This window comes from Polypterus senegalus, chromosome 18 (assembly GCF_016835505.1).
Source record: "Polypterus senegalus isolate Bchr_013 chromosome 18, ASM1683550v1, whole genome shotgun sequence".
NCBI lineage: Eukaryota > Metazoa > Chordata > Cladistia > Polypteriformes > Polypteridae > Polypterus > Polypterus senegalus.
In genome coordinates this window covers 30,893,263-30,920,768 of record NC_053171.1, presented here as the reverse complement: position 1 = coordinate 30,920,768, position 27,506 = coordinate 30,893,263, and the positions used below count along the sequence as shown (strand labels likewise).

General features: G+C 41.2%; 1 protein-coding gene across 1 annotated transcript in view; it reads right to left on the bottom strand.

The window, feature by feature from the left end:
- Window positions 1-27,506, bottom strand: part of lrrc9 (leucine rich repeat containing 9) — a 225,140-nt gene that overhangs the window by 27,955 nt on the left and 169,679 nt on the right. Inside the window, exons 25-28 of the mRNA XM_039741349.1 lie at window positions 23,969-24,077; window positions 19,191-19,330; window positions 14,801-14,937; window positions 11,056-11,273 (exon numbers count right to left, since the gene is read on the bottom strand). Coding sequence (XP_039597283.1) covers window positions 11,056-11,273; window positions 14,801-14,937; window positions 19,191-19,330; window positions 23,969-24,077 — 604 coding nt within the window. The remainder of the gene's footprint in view (window positions 1-11,055; window positions 11,274-14,800; window positions 14,938-19,190; window positions 19,331-23,968; window positions 24,078-27,506) is intronic.

Sequence of the window (27,506 nt, the reverse complement as noted above, 5' to 3'; positions counted from 1 at the left end):
GAAAAACATTATTTGTACAAATTCTTAATTTATCTATGCATCCCTAAATAATTAAATGGGCAGGCTATTTCGTATCAGTGCAATACGCTGTTTGTTAAAATGGATGACTGTTATGTGCACGTAGTATTGCGTGGGCATTATGAACTATCGTATCTGTTCAAGTTCTATTTAAATTTTAAATATAAGCAATTTTTATTTAGTCAACAGAAATATCTTTGGTAGGAATGTAAGTTAAATTTAGTCATCATTGCATAAATTTTTCTTCACCATAGAAATGTAAAGACTAAATTCAGTATATGTATATACAGGCAGTCCCCAGGTTATGTACAAGCTAGGGACTGTAGGTTTGTACTTAAGCTAAATTTGTATGTAAGTCAGAACAGGTACATTATTTTAATAAATGCTGTTGTTGACCGACTGTAACCAAGTGCTCTGCCAGTGAATGATGGGAGTTTCACCTCTCTCTGACCTTTTTATTATTTCTACTTTATTTTCAATAGTGATTGTTTTTCTCTTTACTATATCACCAGCACTTGCATTAGATTTGCGTTTCAGAGACATTCTTGAAGGGTGTAGACTGAGGGTTAAGAGGAGCTGTTCTGCACAGCACTGTCTATGTTATCACAGCAGGAAGGCACCCGTCGCCAACACATCTGATGTACTGACAAGAGACAACTTCCTGCTATGTATGTAACAGTACAAGCAGGCTTGCTATTGAGAATGTATGGTGGGCGGCGAGGGGCGGTTCATCACCAGCCCACCTCACAGTCACCTCCACTACAGTATGCTGCCTGCAGCTTCCGCCCACTGAGAACGAACACGGTGCAGCCAAAGGTGGATAATGAATCACCCACCACCTCCCCAATTCAACAGGCAGCCATCTGATGCACACTACAATGCTACGCCCCGCCGTCCTGTTCACCCTCAATGGCCTCAGTTCAGCCACAACTGGGTCACCACTTGCAGCATTACCAGCCGCCCACAGAGAACGAACGGGGCAAATGTGTGTGGTGGGCGGGCAGTGAAAACGCTTGCCACCGGGAGCCGCCCGAGGGATACTACACTGCGCAAGCAGCTAAATGGCCCCCCTAGCCTCCGTCCAGCCACTGCTTGCAGTGTCCCCAGGCCAAAGATGACGGAGCGGCAGTTACTGAGGTGCATGCATCGCAGTTGCGGCCCCGTTTGTAAGTTGTAGGTCAGATGTCCGTAACCAGGGGACTACCTATAAATATATAAAAATTAAACAACAGATAGTGTTTATGCAGTGAGTATAAACGTCTTCTGTTGTGCGTCCAAGTTGTCTCTCGTCCCCTCTGTGAAAGCATCTGTTGAGTTACCCTCATGTGCTTTCAGTGCTTTTTTTTGCTTTATTTTTAGTGTGTTTGGTTTATATATTGTGGAGCCGACCCGGACACAGACAGGCGGACATGTTGTTTTTCACCACCACACGTATTTATTATGTACAATATTTCCAAATATTAAAGTCACTCAGACTTAGTCACGTGCACAAACCCCCAACACACAGTCCTGGCCACACAAATGCCTCTTCTTTGGGCCGCCTCCACACTCCTCTAGTGCCTTGTCCTTCTTCCACCCGACTCCAGCCTTGAATGAAGGGAGACGGCCCCTTTTATACGCTCCCGGATGAGCTCCAGGTGGTTTCCAACACTCCCCCGTTGGCCACGCCCCAGTGTGGCGGAAGTGCCGGCTGTTCTCCGGGCAGCTCACCTGGTGTCCTCCTTAATCTTCCCCCCAGCACTTCCTGGTGTGGCGGAAGTGCTGCGGTAACAGTTCCCCAAGGCATTGGGGCGCCTCCTGGCGGTGACCATGGGCCATGGAGGACCAGAGGAGGGCGTGTGCCTCCTCCAGACCGAGAGGGGGCGTCCGTCCTGGTTATGCAGGAGGCCTCGGGTAGGGGACTTGGAAGCCCAGCCCTGTAGGGACCCGTGGCCACCGCCAGGCGGTGCCCCAGTGCCTTATCATCCGGGAGCCCGGCACTTCTGCCACACCAGGAAGTGCCGGGGGACGACAGGGGACACCCGGATGGCTTCCGGGTGTGCAGCCGGCACTTCTGCCACACAGGGGTGTGGCCAAGACTAATTGCCGGTAAGCAGCTGGAGCCCATCCGGGTTCCAATAAGAGGGGCCGCCTCCCTCCAGTCATTGGTGGATGTCGGGAGGTAGTTGGCAGAGCTGGAGAGAGGACAGGAGGCGGCCAGAGGAAAGGCACAAGGACTGTGAGTCCTGGACTTTGGGGGAATCGGTGCAAGAGGCACTGGGGGTGCACATGAGCACAAAACATTGTAAATATTGTACAATAAACGGTGTGTGGGTGAACAATATGATGTCCGTCTGTGTGTGTCCGGGCCAGCGTTCACAATATATATATATATATATATATATATATATATATATATATATATATATATATATATATATATATATATATATATACTGCTCAAAAGAATTAAAGGAACACTTTTTAATCAGAGTATAGCATAAAGTCAATGAAACTTATGGGATATTAATCTGGTCAGTTAAGTAGCAGAGGGGTTGTTAATCAGTTTCAGCTGCTGTGGTGTTAATGAAATTAACAACAGATGCACTAGAGGGCAACAATGAGATGACCCCAAAACAGGAATGGTTTAACAGGTGGAGGCCACTGACATTTTCCCTCCTCATCTTTTCTGACTGTTTCTTCACTAGTTTTGCATTTGGCTACAGTCAGTGTCACTACTGGTAGCATGAGGCGATACCTGGACCCTACAGAGGTTGCACAGGTAGTCCAACTTCTCCAGGATGGCACATCAATACGTGTCATTGCCAGAAGGTTTGCTGTGTCTCCTGCACAGTCTCAAGGGCATGGAGGAGATTCTAGGAGACAAGCAGTTACTCTAGGAGAGCTGGAGAGGGCCATAGAAGGTCCATAACCCATCAGCAGGACCAGTATCTGCTCCTTTGGGCAAGGAGGAACAGGATGAGCACTGCCAGAGCCCTACAAAATGACCTCCAGCAGGCCACTGGTGTGAATGTCTCTGACCAAACAACCAGAAAGACTTCATGAGGGTGACCCAAGGGCCCCATGTCCTCTAATGGGCCCTGAGCTCACTGCCCAGCAGCATGCAGCTCGATTGGCATTCGCCATAGAATACCAGAATTGGCAGATGCACCACTGGTGCCCTGTGCTTTTACAGATGAGAGCAGGTTCACCCTGAGCACGTGACAGAAGTGAAAGGGTCTGGAGAAGCCATGGAGAACATTATGCTGCCTGTAACATCATTCAGCATGAGCAGTTTGGTGGTGGGTTAATGATTGTCTGGGGAGGCATATCCATGGAGGGTCACACAGACCGCTACAGGCTTGACAAAGGCACCTTGGCTGCCATTAGGTATCAGGATGAAATCCTTGGACCCATTGTCAGACCCTATGCTGGTACAGTGGCTCCTGGTGCACGACAATTCCTGGCCTCATGTGGTGAGAGTATGCAGGCAGTTCCTGGAGGATGAAGGAATTGATACCATTGACTGGCCACCACACTTTCCTGACCTAAATCCAATAGAACACCTCTGGGACATTATGTTTTGGTCCATCCAATGCCACCAGGTTGCACCTCAGACTGTCCAGGAGCTCAGTGATGCCCTGGTCCAGATCTGGGAGGAGATCCCCACAACACCATCTGTCATCTCATTAGAAGCATGCACCGATGTTGTCAGGCATGTATACAAGAACACAGGGGCCATACAAAGTGCTGCGTACAATTTTGAGTTGCTGCAATTAAATTTTGGCAAAATGGACTAGCCTGCCACATAATTTTTTCACTCTGATTTTTGGGGCGTCTTTGAATTCAGGGCTCTGTAGGTTGATCATTTTCATTTCCATCAAGCGATGTGGCATCCTTTCGTTCCTAACACATTACCCAGTCTATATCAGTATAGATATCCAGGAGGATTTCTTTTTCCCATTGAGATCTGATGTGTTTTCAAAGTGTTCCTTTAATTTTTTGAGCAGTTTATATATATATATATATATATATATATATATATATATATATATATATATATATATATATATATATATATATATATATAAATTGTCACAGATGGCTGGGGGCCTTACCCTGCCGGGACGCCTGGAAGGACCGGGATGTGGCACTTATATCAACCGGACCACGAGGGCGCAACAGCCCTGGATCAGGAGAGGACCACAGGAGAGAAGTAAAGAAGTTCCAACCCGTTGGGACCTGTGGCCACCGCCAGGGGGCGCCTCAAGCCTCGTGGAACCCAGGAAACATTTACTTCCACCACTCCTGGGAAGATGATGGAGGAAGATACTTCCATGGACGCCCGGAGTGCTTCCGGTGCAAAGGGCAGCACTTATGCCACACCAGGCACCTGGAGCACAGCTGGGTGGATATAAAAGGGGACGCCTCTCTCCAGAGGCTGAGTTTGAGTCGGGAATGAGAGCAGGATGAAGCTCCCATAAGGGAGGAAAGGTGGCCACGGACAGTGAGAGAAAGCCCGAATAAGGAGTGATTGGTGCTGGGAGCACTGTGTGTTGTAAGGGACTGTGTATTTGGTCGTTTAATAAAATGTACTTTTATAAAGATGTGGTTTCCGACTGGTGCTGTCATGGCAAGTCTCACTATATATATATATATATATATATATAAATATCGTCATGGCTTTAAAGAAAAGTGATGAAGCAAAAAAGCCTAAGAGGAAGGTGGCGTATCAATGATTGAGGTGGAAAAAGAGCTTACTGCAAAACATGAAGTTACAGTAAATGCAATTTTAATTTTATTATACTGTACAATATTTACCTATTTTATTTATTGTTTTCATGTTTGATTTTATTATTTAGGGCATTTAATTGCATTATTTTTACCTTAAATTATGTGTTTTTGCTGTATAAGTTGATTGAAATGGGTATAGTCACACATGCATACATGGGAAGCAGTCTAAGGGGTTAACTGGGGATAAGACGCAGAGCCAGGGGTTGATGAACTGCACTAATGCTTTTTCTCCCTCTTCCACAGACCATCAGAAGGGAAGCCAACCTAGAACTCCACTCACCTCTCTTGCCAGACCAAACAAGGTCTGCGTGTTCCACTAGTATGAGTAAAATCTATTGCAGATAATCAGAAACAGGAAAAAAGTGATACTTTTCAACACACAGATTTAAAGTAAACTGAACCTGAAAGTCTTGTCATGCTTAACAGGAATGCAGTGTATTCTGGGAAAACAGAAAGTCAAAGCATGATTCAATGTATTTTACATAGTTAGAAAGTAAAGCAGGACCTTAGAATGTTTTCTATAGCCAGTCTGTTGTTGGCTTCTTCAAGCAGCTTTTTTGATTCATGTGGGAAAATAACCTTGACTTTGTGATACTGACTGAGTCATATTCTGTGTGTTTTGAGAAAGTGTAAGCTCTGCTAATGGGAGGAAAACAAATAAGTCGGGTGCTCATTTTGGGTGAGAAGGACTGCCTTTTATTAGATCCCCTTTTGAAAAACGTTTTCTCAGTTCAATTGCTTCTTTTCAGAAAGATCTCAGCCTTTCCAAAGACCTCAGCTCAGTTGCAAAAGTTGACAATTCGAAGGAGCCTCTCTCTATCTGATAACAGCTCAAAATGAACGCTTAAATGGATCTCTTTCTCTGAGCAGCTGGACACTTAGAAAAGACATCCCCAGCAAGAAATCATTTTCTTTTGATTTAGGGTTATATAATTTGTAAGTGAGGAACTGGACCTGCCCTGCGGTGTGCTGGCGCCCTGTCCAGGGATTGTTTCCTGCCTTGCGCCCTGTGTTGGCTGGGATTGGCTCCAGCAGACCTCTGCGACCCTGTAGTTAGGATATAGCAGATTGGATAATGGATGGATGGATGGAACTGGACCACCTGGGATGTCCTGCTGATAAGAAGGTTTAATCCCGGTTGTACAATTATTTGTATTGCTTACATTTGCTGCAATTGGCTTTGATGCAAGTAAATATAATATTTAAGTGAACGCTTTGATCAATGTCTCTGTCTGATTGCTCCTAGAGAAGTGAGAAGTTAACATTGATCATTCTTTGTCCAATCGTGGCCCCTTAAGGGTTTAAGGGGACACCTTTGTGAAGTCCTCTATTAGGGGTAAACTGGGTTAATGTGAAGTAATGAAAATAAAGTAAAGTCCCAGTCAGCAAAGCAGCCTGCCATTAGAGGTCCATAGGGTTGAATACATGGGGTACAATATGGACAGTGAGACAGCTAAGAGGTCACCGTTAACAGCTGTATTGCTGGCTCTCACACTTCTTCCTATCCCCATTAAAAAAAAAAAAGCTAAGAGGTTACAACAACCACAGCAACAACAACAACAACAATTTAAGTCTCGTACAACCCAAAATCACACAGAGTGCCACAATGGGCGTTAACAGGTCCCGTTTTTTGACAGCCCTCTTAAGAAAACAAGAGAAAAAAACAAAAGGAAGAAATCTTGGGAAAGGCAATTCAGACAGAGACCCCTTTCCAGGTAGGCTGGGTGTGCAATGGGTGTTAAAAAATGGGGTAAATACAACACACAAAACAGAGCACAAGTAATCCTCTTTACAGATCTAGATGGCCAATCTGTCATTACCACCTCAGGAATACAATACCATAGTACAATAGTAACAGTACAAGCTACAAAGCAAAATGCAGGAATAGATTATATCACATATGATGATACAGATTTGTTAGATTAGTTGGTACCTTTCATGTTTGGTGCATGCATAAGACACAAGCGCTCCATCAAGGTAAGCAATGTCACTCCACACCATGAGTGTGGATGGTTGCTAAAACATTTTCCAGTTTCCTCTGGGAGAATACCAGCATGCCGACAGACATCACTACCCCTATTCTGGAATATCTTGGTCCCTTCTGGGACACTCAGTATCAAACCAGCCCACAACAGGAATTGGTCATTCACTTATGTCCTCCACGACTGCAAAAGTCACGACCCCCTAATCAGGATGCAACTTTGGCCAATCATGACAGCTTCTAAGTGTGGCTGTGTCCACTTTGCCTGTAGTACTTTTTGTTAAAACGCTTTAACATTTTTTGTTATTGAACGCGGTTTCAGCTGGACAGGATCCCATCATTTCATTCTGTCTTTTTCACCTTACTTACACATGCCATCTGCGATCTGATAATATGATAAAACATGTATAAAGTAGGGATTAACTCCATTCTCACTCCCATTAGACCAATTTAGAAACATCCTTCGACTACATATTTGAGATGCTAGAGGAATATGGAGTACTATCTGTGCTACCAGTCTAAAACAGATTGAAATCTAAGTAATCAATGCAGACCTCAGCATTAACGTTTGCAGCGCACCATGCCTCTGTTATATGCCATTTGGTATGGGATTCATAAAAGCAATATTTTTTTCCTTTCATACATTAATACAAAGCACTTTACTAATCAGTCAGAATTTCACAATTCATCTGAACAGGATTACATTTACTGTAGACAACTAACAAAGAACATTTTTTATCTTAGTGTATATTTTCTCTTGCTTTTGCCTGATACAGTATATGTTTATTATTTAACAGTAATGCACTTTACCAATTGAATTTCCCATCTAGGGAATAAATTCACCTTTACCTTGACCTTAATGATTAATGACAATCAAGAACAAGTGTATCTATTGAAATACAGAACAAAACCCAGTCTTTTTACAACATGAGCGGAATATCTCAACAGTTAATGTCATAATTTAACAGATCTCTATGTGAACGCTTACGGCATCTGTGACTACATCAGAACACAATGGTGAGATTAACACAAACGGAGGAGGAAGTAAATATAAGAAAAATTGCACATAAATATGTTCCTTGCACTTTGTGCATGTTCTCTATGTATAGGGAGATTTTTAATTATAAAGAAAAAAGAGGCACTGCATCTAAGTTGTACCTAGGGACTTGTAAGTCATTTTAATCTAAATTTAAAGAATTTTTTGAAAAGATCAAACACAATGGATTTGAAAAAAATGTTCAATTAGAAGGTGCTAAAACGATTTAAAAAAGGTCATTCCTAGGATGCAAACCAATTTTACATCACAAAAACTACTGAATACCGAAAGGGACAAAAGTGACTCCATGCAGTTTCAATTTCTCCAGCATCCATGCAGGCCAGAGTGTTTGTTTTCCTCTTCTCCCTGACCACAGACTGCATTTTTAAATCGGACACGGGCTTTTCACGTTATAATCAATGAAATAGCATCAGTCCTCTTTGCGGTGAACTTTGACTGGATACAGTACATTAATAAATTTAGTAAGTTGTTTCCACAGAGATCATGGTTTTATTTATCATGCATATTATTAAAATGTAAAGTTGATGTAATAAGTCAGTAAATCCTCATGTGATTATGTGAGCAGCCTGACACTGGAAAATATGTGTGAACTTCATGTAGACTAGAGATTTCAGATGAAAACAAGTTATAGCAGCTCACTGGCCAGTTAGGGCTACGTCACTTTAGATGACATTTCCAGCGATTTTCAGTCATAGCCTTCATTTACATATTCTGAGCGAATTGGCACCAATCGTTGGTGTGCTCCTATGAATGTTAATCGTTTAGATTGACATACCCAGTGACTCAGCTAATCTGCAACCCGCCCTTGGTCGTAGGGGTGGGCCGTGTGTGTGTGCGACAGCTGACAACTAATGAATACTCATCCAGAAGTACAATGAATAGAATGTAGTGGTGAGGAGTAAAGAACGCACATGTTTTGATCCTCGCAAACAGAAGAGTGGCTCATCTTTCTGATGTCTCATCTTTTACATATTAAAACAGAATGGAAAAACGGGCCTAGACTGTAGCTGAACTCAACCCACCTGTTAACCTATTAACCCTTCATACAGCACTGGCTCCGTTAGGCAGTACTAGGGCTTTGGACCTCATAAACAGAAGAGAGGCTTGTCTGTCTGATGTCTCATCTTTTACATATTAAAACAGAATGAAAAAAGAAAAAGGGCCGAAACTATGGCTGAACTCAACATTCCTGTTAACGTATTTATTCTTCATACAGCACCAGCTACATTAGGTAGTATGGGAGCTTTGGGCCTCACAGACAGAAGAGAGGCCCGTCTCTCTGATGTTCCATGTTTTACACCATACGACAGAATGGAAAAAAGAAAAAAAAAGGGCAGAGATTGCTACTGAACTTGTAACAACTGTTAAGCCATTGTACATTATCAGTGTGGAAGAATAATTTTAGGGTAACATAGCATTCATCTTAAAGAAATAGCATATAGGGTTAATAAATGTGGGAAACCAAATAAAGGTCAAGTGAACAACAAAATGTACACTGAAATATAAGAACTGGTTTAGGACAAATACTGAGATGGTCAAGTAAATAAAGAATGTACCAGAAGAAAGGTTGATATAATATACAAAATGAACTGAAGGATGACTAAGAGATGACTAAGAAATCGGCAGATGTCCTATAAACGAAAATGGACAGTTGTTATATGAACTGAAATTTCAAGGGTGGTGGCTCATCTCAAAAGGTATAAGAAGAACCAGAATTTAATATAGTAGACTTTTATTGTATATGAATCATTTGGGTGTAAACCAACGAACCAAACCAGAGTAAAATGTATGCATTGATTGACATTGTATGTAAATTCAACCTCTATACTTTGTTTCTCTGACCATGCTGTAACGGACTGCTTCTGAAGAGGAGTAATTAAAAGATACAATGAACAGTTTTTCTCCTGCCTGATTACTGAATTGTCCTATTAGAGGATGTTTCTTTCTTTAATAAGATGTGTGGAAAAAAACCTGCACAGTTACTTTCAGTTGAGAAAATTGACAGAGTCAGTCAACGAGATGAGCAAATGCTATCAGCAAGTCTGACATACCCCATGACTAGAAGTCATGTAATGTTACATCGGCTTAACGTGACTTTGTACCTGGAGGTACAGAATGATCTAACATCATTATGGTTTTAAGTCCCATGTCCTATCTGCTTTATTAAACGGTTTACTATTTCCTATGAGGTGAGCCTGTTTGTGATTTCATTGAATTGGAGGCATTTACATTGCAAAAAAGTACCTGGGCCAAGTAGTAAAAGAACACCAGCCGACACTGGCAATGCGTTGAAGACATAGGATAGTGAAGTAAGGAGCAGGAAAGTGGAATTTCACCCTCTGTGGGGTCTGTCTGGCTGTGATTCCCAGCTTACTTCTGGGGTAGGCACCAGACCTCTAAGACCCTGAACCGAATAAACAAGTTAGAAAATTGGATGGATGCATGTTCTGGGTTCACATTCTCATAAATTAAGTACTTTTTAAAATCTATAAGAGGACAGAGTTCTGCCAGATAAAAATGCACAGTACCGCTTTGTGTCTGCAAATGTAATTTGTCACAAGAGACACAAGGAATGCATTATTTTAATAGGCCAAAATCAATTAAATAATTTGATTAGGTCTATCTACAGGCTGTAATTAAGAACTGAAGCATGCAAAAATTGAAATGAGGACAAATGAGACCAAATGACATTTGAGTACCTCGAGGCCCATTTCTAATTTGTGCTTGAAGGGTGAGAGGAAGCAGCCTCTAAATCCCACTTGACTAAATGTACAATAATGAGCCATAAACGGGACACCCACACTCTTCCTAATCCACAGTGATGCTACAGTGATTATTGCTTCCATGACTGCATCATATTAAATAAAGCAATATAATGCAACGAGATTCATAAATGTTTCATAAAGTCATCAGTTTCTCACTTTTTTTTTTTTGGTAAAATACATTAGAATGCTCACTTATTGTAATGCTTTAAAATGTTCTTGTTCGGGATTGAAGTAATTCTGTTATGCCCATTTGCATTTGATACCATTAGTAAACAAACTGCATCATTCCCCTAATTAAAATAACATTTCTTTTTTTTTTTTTTTAATTTGAGCATTAAAAATATGCCAGTGAACATTAAATCAGAATTTGGAACACAAGAGTAGTTCAGTGATTCAGCCTAGAATACAAAAAAATAAATAAATAAACAGAACTTATTTTCAGTATCATTGCAGCTTCATACCTGGATTTTATTTGTCCCTAAAAAAAGCTTGCGCAGTTCTGGTAATGGCTGCAAGTTGCTCAATTCCCGTATCCTGTTTTCAGACAAGTGCAGCTCAGCGAGAGATGTCTGACCCACAAAGGAATTGTCATTTATTGATTTGATCCGATTGCGATCGAGCACTAATTCCTGAAGGCGCTGGAGGCTTTCTAGCCCTTCTATTTGGCTTATTTCATTGCCTGTGAAAAAGAAAACAGAGCAGTGCAGGTTAAAGGACAAAATGAACCTTCAAATAACTGACAATATTAACAACAGGCACCTCACCCTGAGGATCACCTGCTAGAGCACTCTGAGGAAAGACCGACAGTGCAGACACCTTAGTTGGAATCATTAAATAATTTGATTATGAAGTGAGGACAAGCAAACATGGACAGATATGTTGGTGCCCCTCCACGAAAAAAGAAGAACCCACAATTGTCTCTGAAATAACTTGAAACTGACAAAAGTAATTGGTATCCATCATTGTTTATTGTGCATTTATCAAAAATCGGACTTTGTTTTAGAGCAGAATATTTCAAATAATAAAACACAAATGAAAATGACATGGACAAAAATGATGGGACCCTACATCTAATATCTTGTCGCAAAACCTCACCGCAAAGAAGTGATTCCTGGAGCTCTCCATGAGACTTCTGCTTCTGTCCACAGGTCATCCTCAGCAAACTGTTCCAGCTGTGTCAGCTTTGAAGGGGGTCTTCACCTGACTGCATGTTTCAGTTCTTTCCATAGATATTCAGTTGGACTGAAATCAATGCTTATAGATGGCCACTTCAGAAGTCCAGAATTTTGTTCTTAGCCATTCTAGGGGGGCTTTTAGCTGTGTGTTTTTGGTCATTATCCTGTTGGAGAATCCGTGACCTGCGACTGAGACAGAGCTTTCTGACCCTGGGCAGAACGTTTCACTCCAGTATGTCTTGATAGTCTTCAGATTTCATTGTTCCCTGCACAGACTCAAGGTGCCTAATGCATCAATGCAGCCCCAAAACATAACTGAGCCTCCTCCATGTTTCACAGTATGTCTGGTGTTCTTTTCTCTGAAAGCTTCATTTTTTTCCATCTGTGGACAAAGAGCTGATGTGACTTGTCAAAAAGCTCCTGTTTGGTCTCATCAGCCCAAAGGACATTCCCCCAGAAACATTGTGGCTTTTAGCAAATTCCAGTCTGGCTTTTTTGTGTTTTTCTTTCAACAGTGAGACCCTCCTGGGTCTCCTTCCATTAAGCCCACTGTCACTCAAAAAGCAATGAATGGTGCGATTAGACACTGATGGACCCCTTGGAGTTTAGCTTGTATCTTTTTAGAAGTTACCCTTGGTTTTTTGTCTACCAACCTCACTATTCTTCTGCCTATTTTGGGGTCAATTTTCTTCTTGTAGCTGCATCCATGGAGTTTGGCTATAGACCTTAAACTTCTGATTAATATTTGCAACTGCTGTCCCAGGAACTTCAAGCTGCTTGGAGATGGTCTTATACCCTTTGTCTTTAACATGCTTGTCTATAACATTCTTTCTGATCTCTTCAAACAACTCTCTTCTTTGCTTTCTTTTGTCTATGTTCAGTGCTCGACACAAAATGACACCCAAGAGCAAAGTGATGACTTTTCTCCATTGAAATTGGCTGAATAAATGATTGCACAATCAGAGATGTAATATGAATTCAAGTAAACGGTTTGAAAAATCACTCAAATCCAATTATTTAGGAACTTTTCTAGAGGGACTAATAAACGTCTCCAGACCATTTTAGATTATTTTTGAAGAATAAGCAATACTTGATCTGTTTTCACACTTGCTTTGCTTTACTCGATAACATATCAAACACATATAGGTAGGTACACAAGGGGGAATTGTTCTTCATTGAATCACTTTTCACGAGGAATACAGCACTTGTTCAGTGAGCTGTATGTGGACCAACACATCTGTCAATATCTGCCACTGTAAATGAGCCACAGTGCTACGCTAGCAAATGCTAGCGTAGGACATTTTCACTTGACTGTTTATCTGTTTGTTTTGGGGAGGATCACAATTGTATTACCTGAACCAGCCTTCGATCTTGTAGGCAGAGAACTAACTAACATAATGGGTCCATATTGTGCCTGACTGACTGATTATATACGTCACATTCTCACCAGGTCTTGACCGAGTGAAACACTTCCTTTAGGCTTGGTTTCAAGGGTGAGGCCTAATACCCCATGCTGTTCTGCAGGTTTTCTTTGTTTTATTTTTGAACCTAGTACAAAGGAGGTCAAATCTGAGATATTTATATGCCTGCCTACATCCCTTAAACCTTAGATCTGCCAAGTGTCACATAGACAAGTAAAGCTTTTGAACAACATAGTCTTCATAGTTTCACCAGTTTGCACAAGCCCCACCACCGTACCAAGGCTCTAATCTGAGAAGACAAATGGGAATGCTGGTATTCTTACCAGTGTGCTGTAAGTGAGGCATACTTTACATAATGTAAACAGGGATCCTTGTACCAAATAGAGATATTACTAATAATTCTAAAATTTAAAAACATAGTGGGAAAGGTAAAAAAAGAGACTAGCATACACACAGTACAAAAATAATACTATTCTACTGTACGTATTGATCTTGGCTTCATTAGGCTGCTGCCAGTATGTAGTTCTAACAGAAGCTGAATAAGTAGCTGTTCGGACCCTCCTCAGTCTCTCAGTCCTTCTTGCTCAAATAATCCCCATTTGTCGCTCTCTCCATTTCACACACACAAACACCTCTTTCAGCATTCTGTTTCCACACTCTCTATGTAAGTGAACAGTTGTCCTCGACCATCTCAACATCAGGTTTAATGTGTAATACATTTACCTGGGTTTACGTCTATGATTGATGGTTTCAAAGTTTCTCATGAAGTTCTGGGATCACCAGGATCAGCCAGTCACAGGTGGCTCAGTTTTCTCTGCATGTTGATACCCAGATAAAGTTAAAGGGTCAGACATCCAGAATTGTTTCTGCTCTGTTTGTCCTTGTCAGTACAATGCAGGACCCCAGTAATCCCCTTTATGGTTCCTTAATGCCATTTAACATCTGATGAAGGTAGCTGTTACATCAGACAGCTGGCAAGTCATTTTTATGAGAACCAGTAGATAGATGTTTGGGCGAAAAAGGTCAGAACCAGGAAATCAATAGACACGAACATCAGGCAAAGACGTGAGACAAAAAATGTCAGGGAAAAGGTCAGAGCCACACAAAAATCAAACAAGAAATGCTTTAAGCAAAGGACATAGAAAAAGTGCTTTGAATCTGCAACTCGGATGAGAAAATAATGAACTTTCAGCCGACCTTTTAACCTGTGGCAATGTGCACCAATGTTAAAACAACGGGTGTCCAAAAAAATAATGATTGTAAAGATACAAGGTGGCTGCCAAAAATTAAATCACGTAAATGAAGGCAGTGTGGCGGCTCTCTGGCTAAAAGATCTGTGCTGGTAACAGTGCCAATAAGGAATGCTACTCCGTTAGGCCCCCTGATCAAAAGCCCGTAACCTGTATTGCTCCAGGGGGCTGTACAGATAGCGGACTCTGTGCTTTGACCCCAAGCGTCTCTCCCTCTCTCTCCCTCCTTCTATGTGTATCTCTGGAGAGTGAGTTGAGGTAAGCGAAAAATTGCAAATTCCTAATGCAGGAAATTGAATATGGCAAATAAAGTGAATTATTATTATTAGGTAGCACTCATATAAACACTGTGGTGCTTACCTTGAAGATAGAGTGCTTTTAGATTTCCAAGTCGTCCGATCTGAAGATGCAAGAGGTTGGAGATTCCATTGTAGCCTAAATGAAGCACCTCTAAGCTTTCCATTATAATTGGTTGGTTTTCAGTCAGTCCAGTGTCCCTAGATGAGGAAGGACAGAAAGAGAGATACATGAGAAGAAACGAGGCACAAATAAGTTAACAGCTGAGCAGACTCAGACAATCAGACTAACCTAAGCAGGCCCAATTTCAAAAGATGTCTCCTTTTTGTCCAATATGTTGTCCTGCAGGCACTTAAATTTCTGGATATGTCATATCTGTTTTTTGCCTTATCAAACATGAAGAGTGATTATTATATTTATTTTCTAACAACCCTGCTCTTCCAGCTAAAAATGAAGTACTCTTCTCTTAATGCAGCTTGCTGTGTAATTAATGAATACATTCATTTATCTTTTTTAATAATGAGTATTTATCATTTAAAGGCAGCAGAGCAGGCAGAGTTTAAATTCAATGGCAGGGATTTGTCTTTGTGGACTGTGCCTGTGTGGTAGACTGGCGGCCCATCCCAGGTTGAATTTCACTTTCCACCCAACGCGCCCCAGGATAACTTTAAGTTCTGTGCAACCCTTTTAATTGGATAAAGCAGTTTTGTATACTGGATAGTTAGATGGCTGATTATTTGTTAAATTCTTGCACATTTTGTTTTTATCATTTTTATGGGATGTTAACCTATGGGAGCAGGTGAAGGGAACTGGAAAAAGAGAAAGCTGATGCTGATACTAATAATGCACCCCTCTGTCTTGTTTAGTTTCATTCTCTGTCTTGTGTCAAATTATTAAAAGATGCAAGCATTTCACAAATCATTACGTAAAATTAGCTTTTGGTTATGAAGGAAGTTAAATTTGCAGGACTTTAGGCTCCAGGCAAAATGTATCTGTAGTGCGCTTAGTGTAAGAAGGCCTATTTGTGAAGAAGCATTTCCTGTGTGGATGGCTTTGACCGGATTGAGAGCTCAGCAAAGATTGAGGGAGAAATGCTTTGGGAAGCTGCAGATCTAAATGGGTAATATAATGAGGTCAGGAAAGCAGAGTACACAGGGTACACAACTTTGTGGTTTCCTGATGTGATCTAATCTTGGAGTGATTCCTGAAAGCATCTCATTTAGAACCCATGTTCTTGACAGTCAGCTTATACTGTATATTAATGTGTACTGGACAACACAGCTCCTTCTATTTTATGTCAGGGTTAGGTATAAGAAAAGCAAAATAGACTTCTCGTCAAGAGAATCACAGTAGCATTGACACTTAGATCTTTTTTCAGCCTTTTTGTTGCTAACCTTGAGCCACGCAACTCCAGACATGCTAATCAGAGTTAATAGACCTAGACAAATTAAATTAAAACTCCACTCACAGGAACTTGACGGACAGACATTAATGACATTTATTGCAAAAAAATTGCACAGAGGTGGGTAGTCCTGGCACATCTCCCTATGTGTTTTACAAAAAAAAAATGCTTCTCTTGTCATCTCTCATGCAATGTGACTATCAGGAGATAAGGTGGCCCACTTGATGTCACAACATATAGTCATGTGAAAAAGTAAGTACACCCCATGAAACATTTTTCCTTTTTTAACATTAGATTAAGATTGACACAATTGAAGAAAAAACAACTTTGCAATAATTTATTTAAGGTAATAAAGTATATGCAATTTCCGTATGTGGAAGAAGTAAGTCGTCCCATGGCTTTAATAGCTGGCATTGCCCCCTCAAGACATTTCATATAACTGTCCAATAGTCTTTTACATTAACTGAGAGAATGTTTTTCACACTCTTACAAGCAGAAATCTTTCAGTTGTGTGATGTTTGAACTGTGTTTTGTGTGCATGGCCATTTCTGAACACTCCGTTCCATTCATTTCAGCCATCCCTTAGTAGAGTTACTTGGATGTTTAGAGTCATTGTCATATTAAAAGGTCCACGTCAGATGGATGTCATTTCCTGGACAAAATATAGTCCAAAACGGTCTAAAATGAGTGTTTTTCAGGTGTAGACGACAATAAGTTCCCCCTTAACCCCAAAAAACTTGATGTCTTGCATAAATAGACATCAAGATGAGATATCATATGTGGGGGTTTTCTCATACCGGTGAGTCAGATGGGTGCTGATTTCAAAGTATTTATCAACACAAAAAAAAAAAAACTTTTTTTGTGGGGTGTACTTACTTTTTTACATGACTGTATGTAATATGTTTAAGATGACTGTAAATGTGGGGTTGTTTTTTGTGATTGCAAGCTATAACTCCATTTGGAGATACAAGTCGTCTGTAATCGACACAAGGTCAGGACTCCAGTCTGTGTATTTTAAAGAGATAATTCCATCGTACTCAGTCCATTCAGGGCCTTTAGTGACTGTCTCACTCTTAAAGGAACAAGAAGGCCCAAGCTTGCCAGTTACTGATCAGTCCTGCCACAAGCTTTCCATGGTTCTTGCCCTGCTGTTTTAGTAGACTGTAAGACCCCCTTTTGAGTCACCTGCTTTTCAGCTTCCCTATAGATGTCACTGAGACCAGTCCTCACTACTGTGATGGTCTTTAGAGGTTCGGTTCCAATTCTAGAAGATCGCTACTGAGAGCACATGCACAGAATTTCTCATTTTGCCAGTAGATAGATAGATAGATAGATAGATAGATAGATAGATAGATAGATAGATAGATAGATAGATAGATAGATATGAAAGGGACTATATAATAGATAGATACTGTAGATAGATATGAAAGGCACTATATTATAGATAGATATATAGATATGAAAGGGACTATATAATAGATAGATAGATACTTTATTAAGCCCAAGGGGAAATTCACTACTCCAGCAGCAGTATACTGATAAAGAAAAATATTAAATTATAGAGTGATAACAATGAAGGTATAACAGACAGACAATAACTTTGTATAATGTTAACGTTTACCCCAGGTGGAATTGAAGAGTCGCATAGTGTGGGGGAGGAACGATCTCCTCAGTCTGTCAGTGGAGCAGGACAGTGACAGCAGTCTGTCGCTGAAGCTGCTCCTCTGTCTGGTGATGATCCTGTTCAGTGGATGCAGTGGATTCTCCATGATTGACAGGAGTCTGCTCAGCGCCCGTCACTGTGCCACGAATGTCAAACTGTTCAGCTCCATGCCTACAATAGACCCTGCCTTCCTCACCAGTTTGTCCAGGCATGAGGTGTCCTTCTTCTTTTTGCTACCTGCCCAGCACACCACCGCGTAGAAGAGGGCGCTCACCACAACCGTCTGATAAAACTTCTTCAGCATCTTATTGCAGATGTTGAAGGACGCCAACCTTCTAAGGAAGTATAGTCGGCTCTGTCCTTTCTTGCACAGAGCATCACTATTGGCAGTCCAGTCCAATTTGTCATCCAGCTGCACTCCCAGATATTTGAAGGTCTGCACCCTCTGCACACAGTCACCTGTGATGATCACAGGGTCCATGAGGGGCCTGTTCCTCCTAAAATCCACCACCATTCCTTGGTTTTGCTGGTGTTCAGGTGTAAGTGGTTTGAGTCGCACCATTTAACAAAGTCCTTGATTAGGTTCCTATACTCCTCCTCCTGCTCACTCCTGATACAGCCCACGATAGCATTGTCGTCAGCAAACTTTTGCACGTGGCAGGACTCTAAATTGTATTGGAAGTCCGATGTACATAGGCTGAACAAGACTGGAGAAAGTACAGCCCCCTGCGGCCAATATGCTTAATATGAATAAAATACATTTGAGTAATAATAAGAAGTGTATTTTCTCTCTCGCTCTCTGACTTAAAGGGTTAGTATAACAGCTATAATCAATATGCTGTCTGGAGTAAAACATTAAAATACTCTTCTTCTAGTATTTTTCTCTGTTCTTTATTACACATTTTGTATGCACATTGTAACTTTAAAACTTTAACTCAACACTGCTGACTCCAAATGAACTCTTTTCACTGTGGTTTCAATAAAACAGAAAATGCAAAGGTCTTGGCTGAAAACACCCGACCAAGACATCACTACATACCATACAACAGGGTGGATCAAACGCTCATCGCAACACTAAGTACAAGTGGAGAGAACATGCGCAGTAAGTGAACCGAGTGTGTCAGCGCTTTAATGGCTCCAAAGCAGGATCCCCTGTGCCTCAAACCATATTCAGGTGATGTATAGAGAAGTCCATGGATTGCACTGCCCCCTCACCACTCCGCTGAGACAAGCATTGTGTGATAAGTGGCTGTATTGGGACTTTCATGGAATTAAGCCGTGCAGTTAAGTGGAATTCCCCAATGAATACTGCATAGATTTGCCTTGGTAATATCTAAAGGAAATCAATTAGCTGCTCTAAGAACAACACACCATCTTTAAAGACGTACCTGAAGCCCTTGGAATTGGAGGGTTGCCCATAACCACTGGAGGCCACTTTGTGATACAGCAGCGGCCGGTTGGTTGCTTGTGACTGTGTTTTTTGACGGGGTAGGATAGACTCAATATGGTTGTGGTTCAGATACAACACCTGAAAACAAAGAGATTAGGGAACAAAAAATCAAATGCAAAGCCAACCATACTGAGGGTTGAAGGCGATGACTTGAGAAAAGAAACATTTATATAGAGCAACAAATAGTAACTGTTATTCAGACTTCTGACCCATCGACACTGACATCGATTGAAGCAGGAGATGCCTTTAGATGATTTGCTCTTAAAATGTAAGCTTTTGAAAACGTCTTGAGCATCTTTTAGTCAGTGCTTTAACTGAATTTGGTAAGATGAACTGCTGTTTTCTGACTGACAGATGAACCAGAACATTGTTTTTTTTTAGTTTTAGGTTATTTATCATCCTTCATAAACTACTCCAGGTGAAAGTCAAAGTGACCAGGCCAACCTATCCTCAGGAACAGTCTCCAGCTCCTAAGCCAAATGAGAGATGATATCCTGCCCTGTATCTCCCTACTCTGATCAGGGTCTTCTGCCAGAGGGCAGTGCCAAGTTGGCATTTCAACTACATGCAGACTGGCCCTTTCAATCAGGATAACCAGAGTTTCTACTGTGAATTGCTAACCCTATCACAGAGAGTAAACAAGACCAGCAACACTGCCTCGGGATATCATTTCGACTGCTTGTGCTCATCGTCTCATCCTTTAAATCACCACACTGTATCTGTGTTTATAGGAGAGGATAGAAATTATGCTTGACCAGTAAATCAGTTGTTGCTGGATTTACATTCCACTATTCCCATAGTCTGGTACAACATGATCCATAAAACTGCTGCTGCTGTATGGCTTTACTAGTTGACTGGTTTTGCGATCACCTTTACCAGTTCTGGTAAGGATATGAGTAGACTTGTTAAGAACCACCATAGGAGTTTTATTTTGGGGTTCCTGTTGTCTGATCCTACCCCTTAAACCAATCTGTTGAGGGTAACCCTAAGGCTCCACAGCACACAGCTCCAAAGACTGTCGCTGTCCCTCCACCCTGTCAAGGAAAGAAATGTACAACTATCCATCCATCCATTATCCAACCCGCTACATCCTAACTACAGGGTCATGGGGGTCTGCTGGAGCCAATCCCAGCCAACACAGGGCGCAAGGCAGGAAACAAACCCCGGGCAGGGTGCCAGCCCACCACAGAATATACAACTACTGATTTAAAAAAGTAAGTTTGGTATTTTTCATGTCAAACTTATTTCTTCACAATCATAGTACATATTAATTTGTCACATAAAACCATATATAAAAATGTTAAAAATATGTAGTCGGTTATTGCAGTTTACAATTGGGCTGAAGGGTACCAGGGTCCAGACATTAAAAAAGACTTAAACACACCAAATAGATCCATCTTTCAAGGCAAGAATGTGATCAGATATTAATCTCCATCTTGAGATTTCATAAATATTGCAAAATAATAGAAAGGAATTCCTTTAGAAAGGAATAAAAAAGTAAACACACTATTTGTTAGATTCAGCCATTTTAAAAGACAATGGACTCTACACCTCATCTTGCCAATTGTGTTTCTCTCCGCGGCAGTGGGTGAAAGGTAGGAAACGTGTGCTGGCCTGTCACGGGAATAACTGACACACATGCACGATTCTATTCACCCATTTCAAATTATCTTTATGGCTTTGTATATGTGTTATATGTGCAGTGGTTCCCAAAGTGGGGGTCGTGAGACATAGGGGGGGTGAGGCGATTTCCAAGAAAACAAATACTTTTTTTAAACTTTTTAGAAATTAATTAATTTATTTTTTTAGAAATAACATTTTATCCATAACTAACAAAAGATAGTAGTTAATAGTTACATTTAAAAAAAACATGCAAATTAAAAAGCCATCAGCCTTTCAAATTTCTTTCCGTTCGATCGCGACCCCTGAGGTGATTACGACAGTTTAACGACACATCAATGGCGTCAGTTGCAGCAGATCAGTTTACAGCACCATGTTAAACATTCCGACATGTGCACGTAACGTGTAGGTAATTTTCATCGCTTTATGCTTAGAATATTATTTTTGTTGAAATGAAACGTTGGTTAATATCGACCAATGACAACGCAGATAGGCCAGCGGAGGAAAGCGGAGAAGCACCACCGTCAGAAAGCCCATCGTCCTCAGGTACGGAAAGACACCGGAGTGTGCATAAAGAAGACATCCATAAACAAATGAGTAAATTACTATTAAAAAAATGATATGGTTGTTAGACCATTGTGTTCTTTCGTGTTGTCATGCTCATGTTTGGATAGGCCTATTGGCGCATATGCACCGTTGCGCGCAACATTTGTATATTTTAACCACTTCCGAGGATAGTGGGAGTCACGAGTCACTGGCACGGTTATTTTGGGGGTCGTGAGCTGAAAAGCTTGGGAACCCCTGTGTTAGAGAGCACACAACACACTAGGTCTGGACGAACATGCAGACTCCACACGGACAATGACCAGGCACATGATTCAAACCCATGAAGCAGCACCAGTAATGATTGCTCTACCTTACCACCCTACATAAAAGCTACTATTCTGCACATTATGCGACTACACAGAGCTACAAACTCACAGGTCCGCTTTCAGTAGGTCTTCCTTTTGAGTGTTCACATCCAAACTAAGCACTACAAGCCGTAACTGTAAATTATCGTGATTACCACAAAGAAGTCTACAGAAAATATGAATGTTTTGTTTTTTCCTCAATATGTGCATTTTCAAACTCTTAACTCAAAAAAACAGAATTGTTTTGAACAGCTTCGACATGTCTTTGATTTTGTGCTGATCAACGTCCTTATTTAGGTCTAACAGTAGCTGTGAGAAGACAAACAAAGAGGACATGTATTCTAATCTCAAGAAAATGAGTGCCAAGAAAAGAATCTATGATGAAATAGTTACATCTCGTTTCCTTTTGTTATTACATGAATACCTCATAAACATGGAAGGCATGTTTTCTTAAACCTTTGCCTCTTCAAAGAGGACATATTTTTTTATTATCAAGGCTTTTTCATTCACCTATGGACCCTAGTAGCCTTCAGCCCCATTGTAAACTGCAAGAACTGACAAGATGTTTTTAAAATTCATAAAAAAACACTTTTCTTTAGAATACAATTGTATGAGGCATACTGATATATACAATAATTGTGAAGAAATAAATTGGACTTTAAAAATACCAAACTTGTCCTCTAAGCACTTTTGACAATGCTTTGCAACTGAGAACTTGAAGACTAGCCATTTCTGGTCCTGAGGACTTGTGGCAGCTCTGTAAATTTTGGCAAATTGTGATTTTATTTATCTCTAAGGTTAAGAACCGAAAAAAATCTACTTTCTCTTCTTTTAATAAAGCTGGGTCCTTCAAGTTACCTTTGAATGAACCATTAATCACTTGAATCTGGTGTTGTGCCTCTCTTGCCAACTGCAGTAAATTTATTAGATGATTTGATGTCTAGTTGGGTTTAACTTGCTTTTAGTTAGCTGCGTTCCCGTTTGTTGTAAAGCTTTCTCCGCTTCTTTGTATCCTGTGCCACTTCCTCCATGTTTCTTCTCCTTGCTCTGTCTCTTGCTTCCTCTATCATCATATCTTTCCACCTGCTTCTTTTCCTGCTCTTCTCCTTCCTACTGGAATCCATCTTTCCACTCTTCTTACTGTTCTTGAGTCGTGTATGCACCAAACATGTGCTGCCCATCTTATCATTCTTGATACGCCTACTTCACTCAGCTCCATTTGACCACTCTTTTCTCTCAAATCACTGTTATTAATCATTCTTGGCCATCTTTTTCCCATAATCTGTTTCAAGCATCTTCAGTCAAACACATCCGTTTTCTCTTAAGTGCTTCGCTAAATGTCCAGCTTTCAGCTCCATACAAGGCTACCAGTACCACTAGTGCATTACTGACTCTTAATCTTTTTCCAAAGTCCTCTTTCTAACTTAACACGTACTCCTCCTGCCAAACCTAATCTCTTTGTCACATCTTTCACCTCCATCTCACTTCCCAATCTCTCTACTCTTGCTACTCTACTCGACTATTGCAATCTATTAATTTCTTTTTGTTCATCAATTTTTTCTCCATTTTGTTATGACTATGCTTATATTTAATCCCAGCTGCTCTAATTACGATCCAAATACTCTCAACAGGCGCTCCAACGATATCTACTCCTCCGCTATTATCTGTTTCATTAACCTCCCTCAGTACATGGCCTAACGCCAAGGTGAATAAACATGGAGACAGAACACATCCTAGTCTTACTCCTGCCATGTCCTTAACTTGCATTAGTAATGACAAATGTGACAGAACTTTAGAGGTAAAGTAGTTATAGCCACTAATCATAATGATGGAGAGCGAAGGTGTGTTGCATGTTAAATTAGCACATGCAAGTAAGAATTTCCCTGTACTCTGTACACATGACAGTAATGACCCCAAAGTCAAGAGTTCACTTACTTTTGCACATGAAGTTTTTGACAATTTATCTTCCCTTTTCATGTTTCAAGTGTATAAATGTAACATTTAAAGAACTACAGAAGTCTTTTAAAAAAACAATGAAGCAGTATGGCACCTATCCTCATGCTGACTAGAACAGGTCATTGTGTTTGAAGAAATCTCCTGTTTTTTTATATTAACAAAATGTTTCCATAATTTATTTTACGATCTGTCTTTACACAGGAGGCATTTGAACATTGGAAAAGTTTACCTTCACATTGGGAAGGAAAATTAGGCCACAAAATGATGTCAGACTGTTATGCTCCAAATTCACACTCCGCAGGGATTTAAACAGCTCAGCAGGTGAAAGGTCCACCGTCCTGGAGATTAGACAGTAAATAAAAGGAAATGTTACCTCCTACCAATTACTTAACATGTAATAGTAATCACAAATGCCACATATGAATCAGGGCAGAGGAAAACTGTACCCATTTAACCCACTGCACAAGTCAGGGACCAAACAAGGCCCTGGACAGCCAAGCTGGCACTTGCTCTGCCACAGATCTGCTTAATAATTTAGATTTCAGTTATTTAAATGCCTGCTTATTCTGAACGCATAAACCTGCTTATTCATTTTCTGAACCAACTTTTTAAAATTTGGTGTTGTTGAAGCCTGTGGTGGAACTGGGCCATCAGCGAGCCCCAAACCCCAAACATGATCACACAAATGCACTCCCGGGTTCAAATCAAAAGGTGTTTATTATACACAAAAAAAAAGTAACAAGTAGACTTTATTTCTCTCACAAACTCTTTGCAATTCCTCTCCTCTTCCCACTGCACTGCTCTCCTCCATTCAAGTGTTGCCTTCCTTCCTTCCTCCCAGCTCCGACTCGCCTGGATAGGGAGTGCAGTCCCTTTATTGAAGACCCGGGAGTCCTTCCAGTGTCAGGGCTGCTGCCTGTTAAAAGCACTTCCTGGTAATACAGAAGTCCAATATAGTAGGGAGCAGCTTTCCCTGCAGTGCCCTCTTGTGGCACTACATTTCCCGGCATTCCCTGCTGGTTCCCAAATGGGCATCGATATGGAGGGCTGCTGCCATCTAGTGCCAGGGGGCAATAAACAGGCTTCAGATTCGGTCCTTCCTTGTCCTCTTTATCTCGGCCAGGGAAGGTCCATGACACATGTTCAGTTGGGACACCTTTCCAATTGCCTGGGGCTTCCCGCTCAGGTACAGAATTCCTCCTCCCGAGAGCTCCTTTTTGGGTCTGGTGCCTTTCTCTCCCTTGGCCGGGACATCTGTCTGTCCTCCAGGAGCCTCCCATCCAGGTAAGGTACCATCTCCTCTCCTGGTCAGGATCCCCATCCATCCCATATAGCCATCTACAAGTCTAAGCCTATCCTGATGGCATTGAGTGCAAGGTGGTAGCAAATCTGGCCACTCACAGCCCACAGTCTTTTCTACCGAGCCAGTTAAGGGTTTCTTATTTGCACAACCTGCATGTGTTTTGGTTGTATGAGGAACATCAGAACACTCAGATGCAGAAGTACAAGTAGTCTCATATAGCCGTAGTGATTCTCAGGACAGGGATGCACATCTTGGGACACTTCACTAAAATTGTTGTAGTGCACAACAGTGAAAAGGCTCCGCCCACAGGGTTTCTTCTCAAACACCCACCCCCAATTCCCTCCAGTCTGTGTACTTTAAATGTTCAGGAGTGTGGTGTCCCATTTTTCCTTGCGTATGACTATAGACGCACAGAAAGTGACAGAACAACAGAAACTCCATGATACTGCAGGAAAATGGAAAGTTACAAGTTTTATCATTTCAAGAGCTCAGTAGCACAAGGAAAATTGAGCCCAATGATTCATTTATACATCTTGTTGTGATTCCGAATATTGCAGAACTACATGGAATAGCAACAATAATTTAATAATAATTCATTACATTTATAGAGCAATTTTCAAGGTACTTAAAGTGCTTTTACACAGTGATTGATGAGCAACTTCAACCACCACTAATGTGTAGCATTCACCTGGATGATGTGGTGGAAGCCATTTTGCACCTGTATGCCCACCCAATGTTAGCTATTAGGTGGTGAAGGTGTGAGAGATAGTTAGCCAGTCCAAGACAGGGGATGACTAGGGGGCCAGAATGACCAGGCCATAGTGGAAAATCTAGACAGGACATCAGGATACACCCTAGGATGGCACCATTTTTACAGCACCAGTGTTCCCATCACTGCGCTGGATCACTGAGATCCAGATTCAGACTACAGGATAAGTGCTCCCTGCTGGTCTCACCAACACCTCTTCCAGCAGCAACCCAAGCTTTTTTCCTGGTTGGTTTCCCATCCAAGTACTTGCTTAGCTTCATGTGGATGACATCTTCTGAAGTGCATGTGGAGTGGCTGATGGTCAACAGCAAACAGTGCATTGTGGTGTATGCTGACATGTCTGGCATTTCTAGTTAGACAGTAATATTAACCCTTTACTGTTACCTGTAGACATTGTCACACATGTGCGCATAGGGGACGGCTGATGGGCTCTAGTGATCGTAATTCTACTGCCCTAGGGTTGGCACTGTGTCCTGATGCTTTTCTCTCTTCCTCCCTCTGCAGGCCAGATGACTGTCGGCTATAACACCACTGACATCACTTCTGATGTCCATCCACTTTGCCAGTTCTGTTCTGAACACAAGTCTAAAAGACCTCTTTACAATTATTGCGTGTTTGTTTTTCATTTTCTTGCTATTCAGTTATACAGGGGGTTACCAGACTGGTACCCGTAACTCTTTATCATTGTTCTTTGATTCTCTTATAATGTGCAGTCAGCAGCTCTTTTCACTTCATTTTTGCTGGGTTTGACAGCGTAATATTTAGTTCAAATACATATTTTACAGCTCATGTCTCCATGGTCATAGCTGCCAATACTTTTAATCTCACATTGACTCCGAGTGTATCATCATAATAAGGTATTGTACTGTATTGCATTGACCCCCTTCTTTTTGACACCTGCTACATGCTCAACCTACCTGGAAAGGGGTCTCTCTTTGAACTGCCTTTCCCAAGGTTTCTTCCATTTTTTCCTTACAAGGGTTTTTTTTTTTTTTTTTTGGGAGTTTTTCCTTGTCTTCTTAGAGAGTGAAGGCTGGGGGTCTGTCAAAAGGCAGGGCCTGTTAAAGACCATTACGGCACTTCTTGTGTGATTTTGGGCTATACAAAAAAGAAATGTATTATATTGTATTGTATAACTGTGAGCAGAACAGGCCACACAGAGGTGGTTGCAATGCATGATTGCCTTTCACCACAAGCCCAGTGATGTCTTTGTATGCCAAACTATAATCTGGTTTAGTATAACAATTTTTCCCTACAACAGGTTATGCTTACTTTTAACGCTTGTAGTGTGTTCTCTACACACATGACAGAGACGGATATGTTTAAGAGGGATCTTTTCAGAAGGCGTTTCAGATAAGGTTTATTGGTGACAATCACTGGCTTGTTGTTGATCTGACCAGGTTAATAAAAGCACCACGGCTCTTTGCTGCTTAAAGCTACGCCCATACTTTGAGCTCTACCTTTGTGAGGCATTTGATTGGTTTAGAAATCTCACAATCAGTGAAACATCTGATTGTTCTCATCCACTTTTAAGCTAAATTCACTTGTCTCCAGATGTATATATTATACGTCTGGCCCTGCGAGACTACACAATGTGTAACACTGTAGATGGACAGACATCCCAAAGGAGATGGAGGATGATTCTTTGTCAGTCCATACAACCATAATAAATGAAATGAATGAAAATGAATGTCC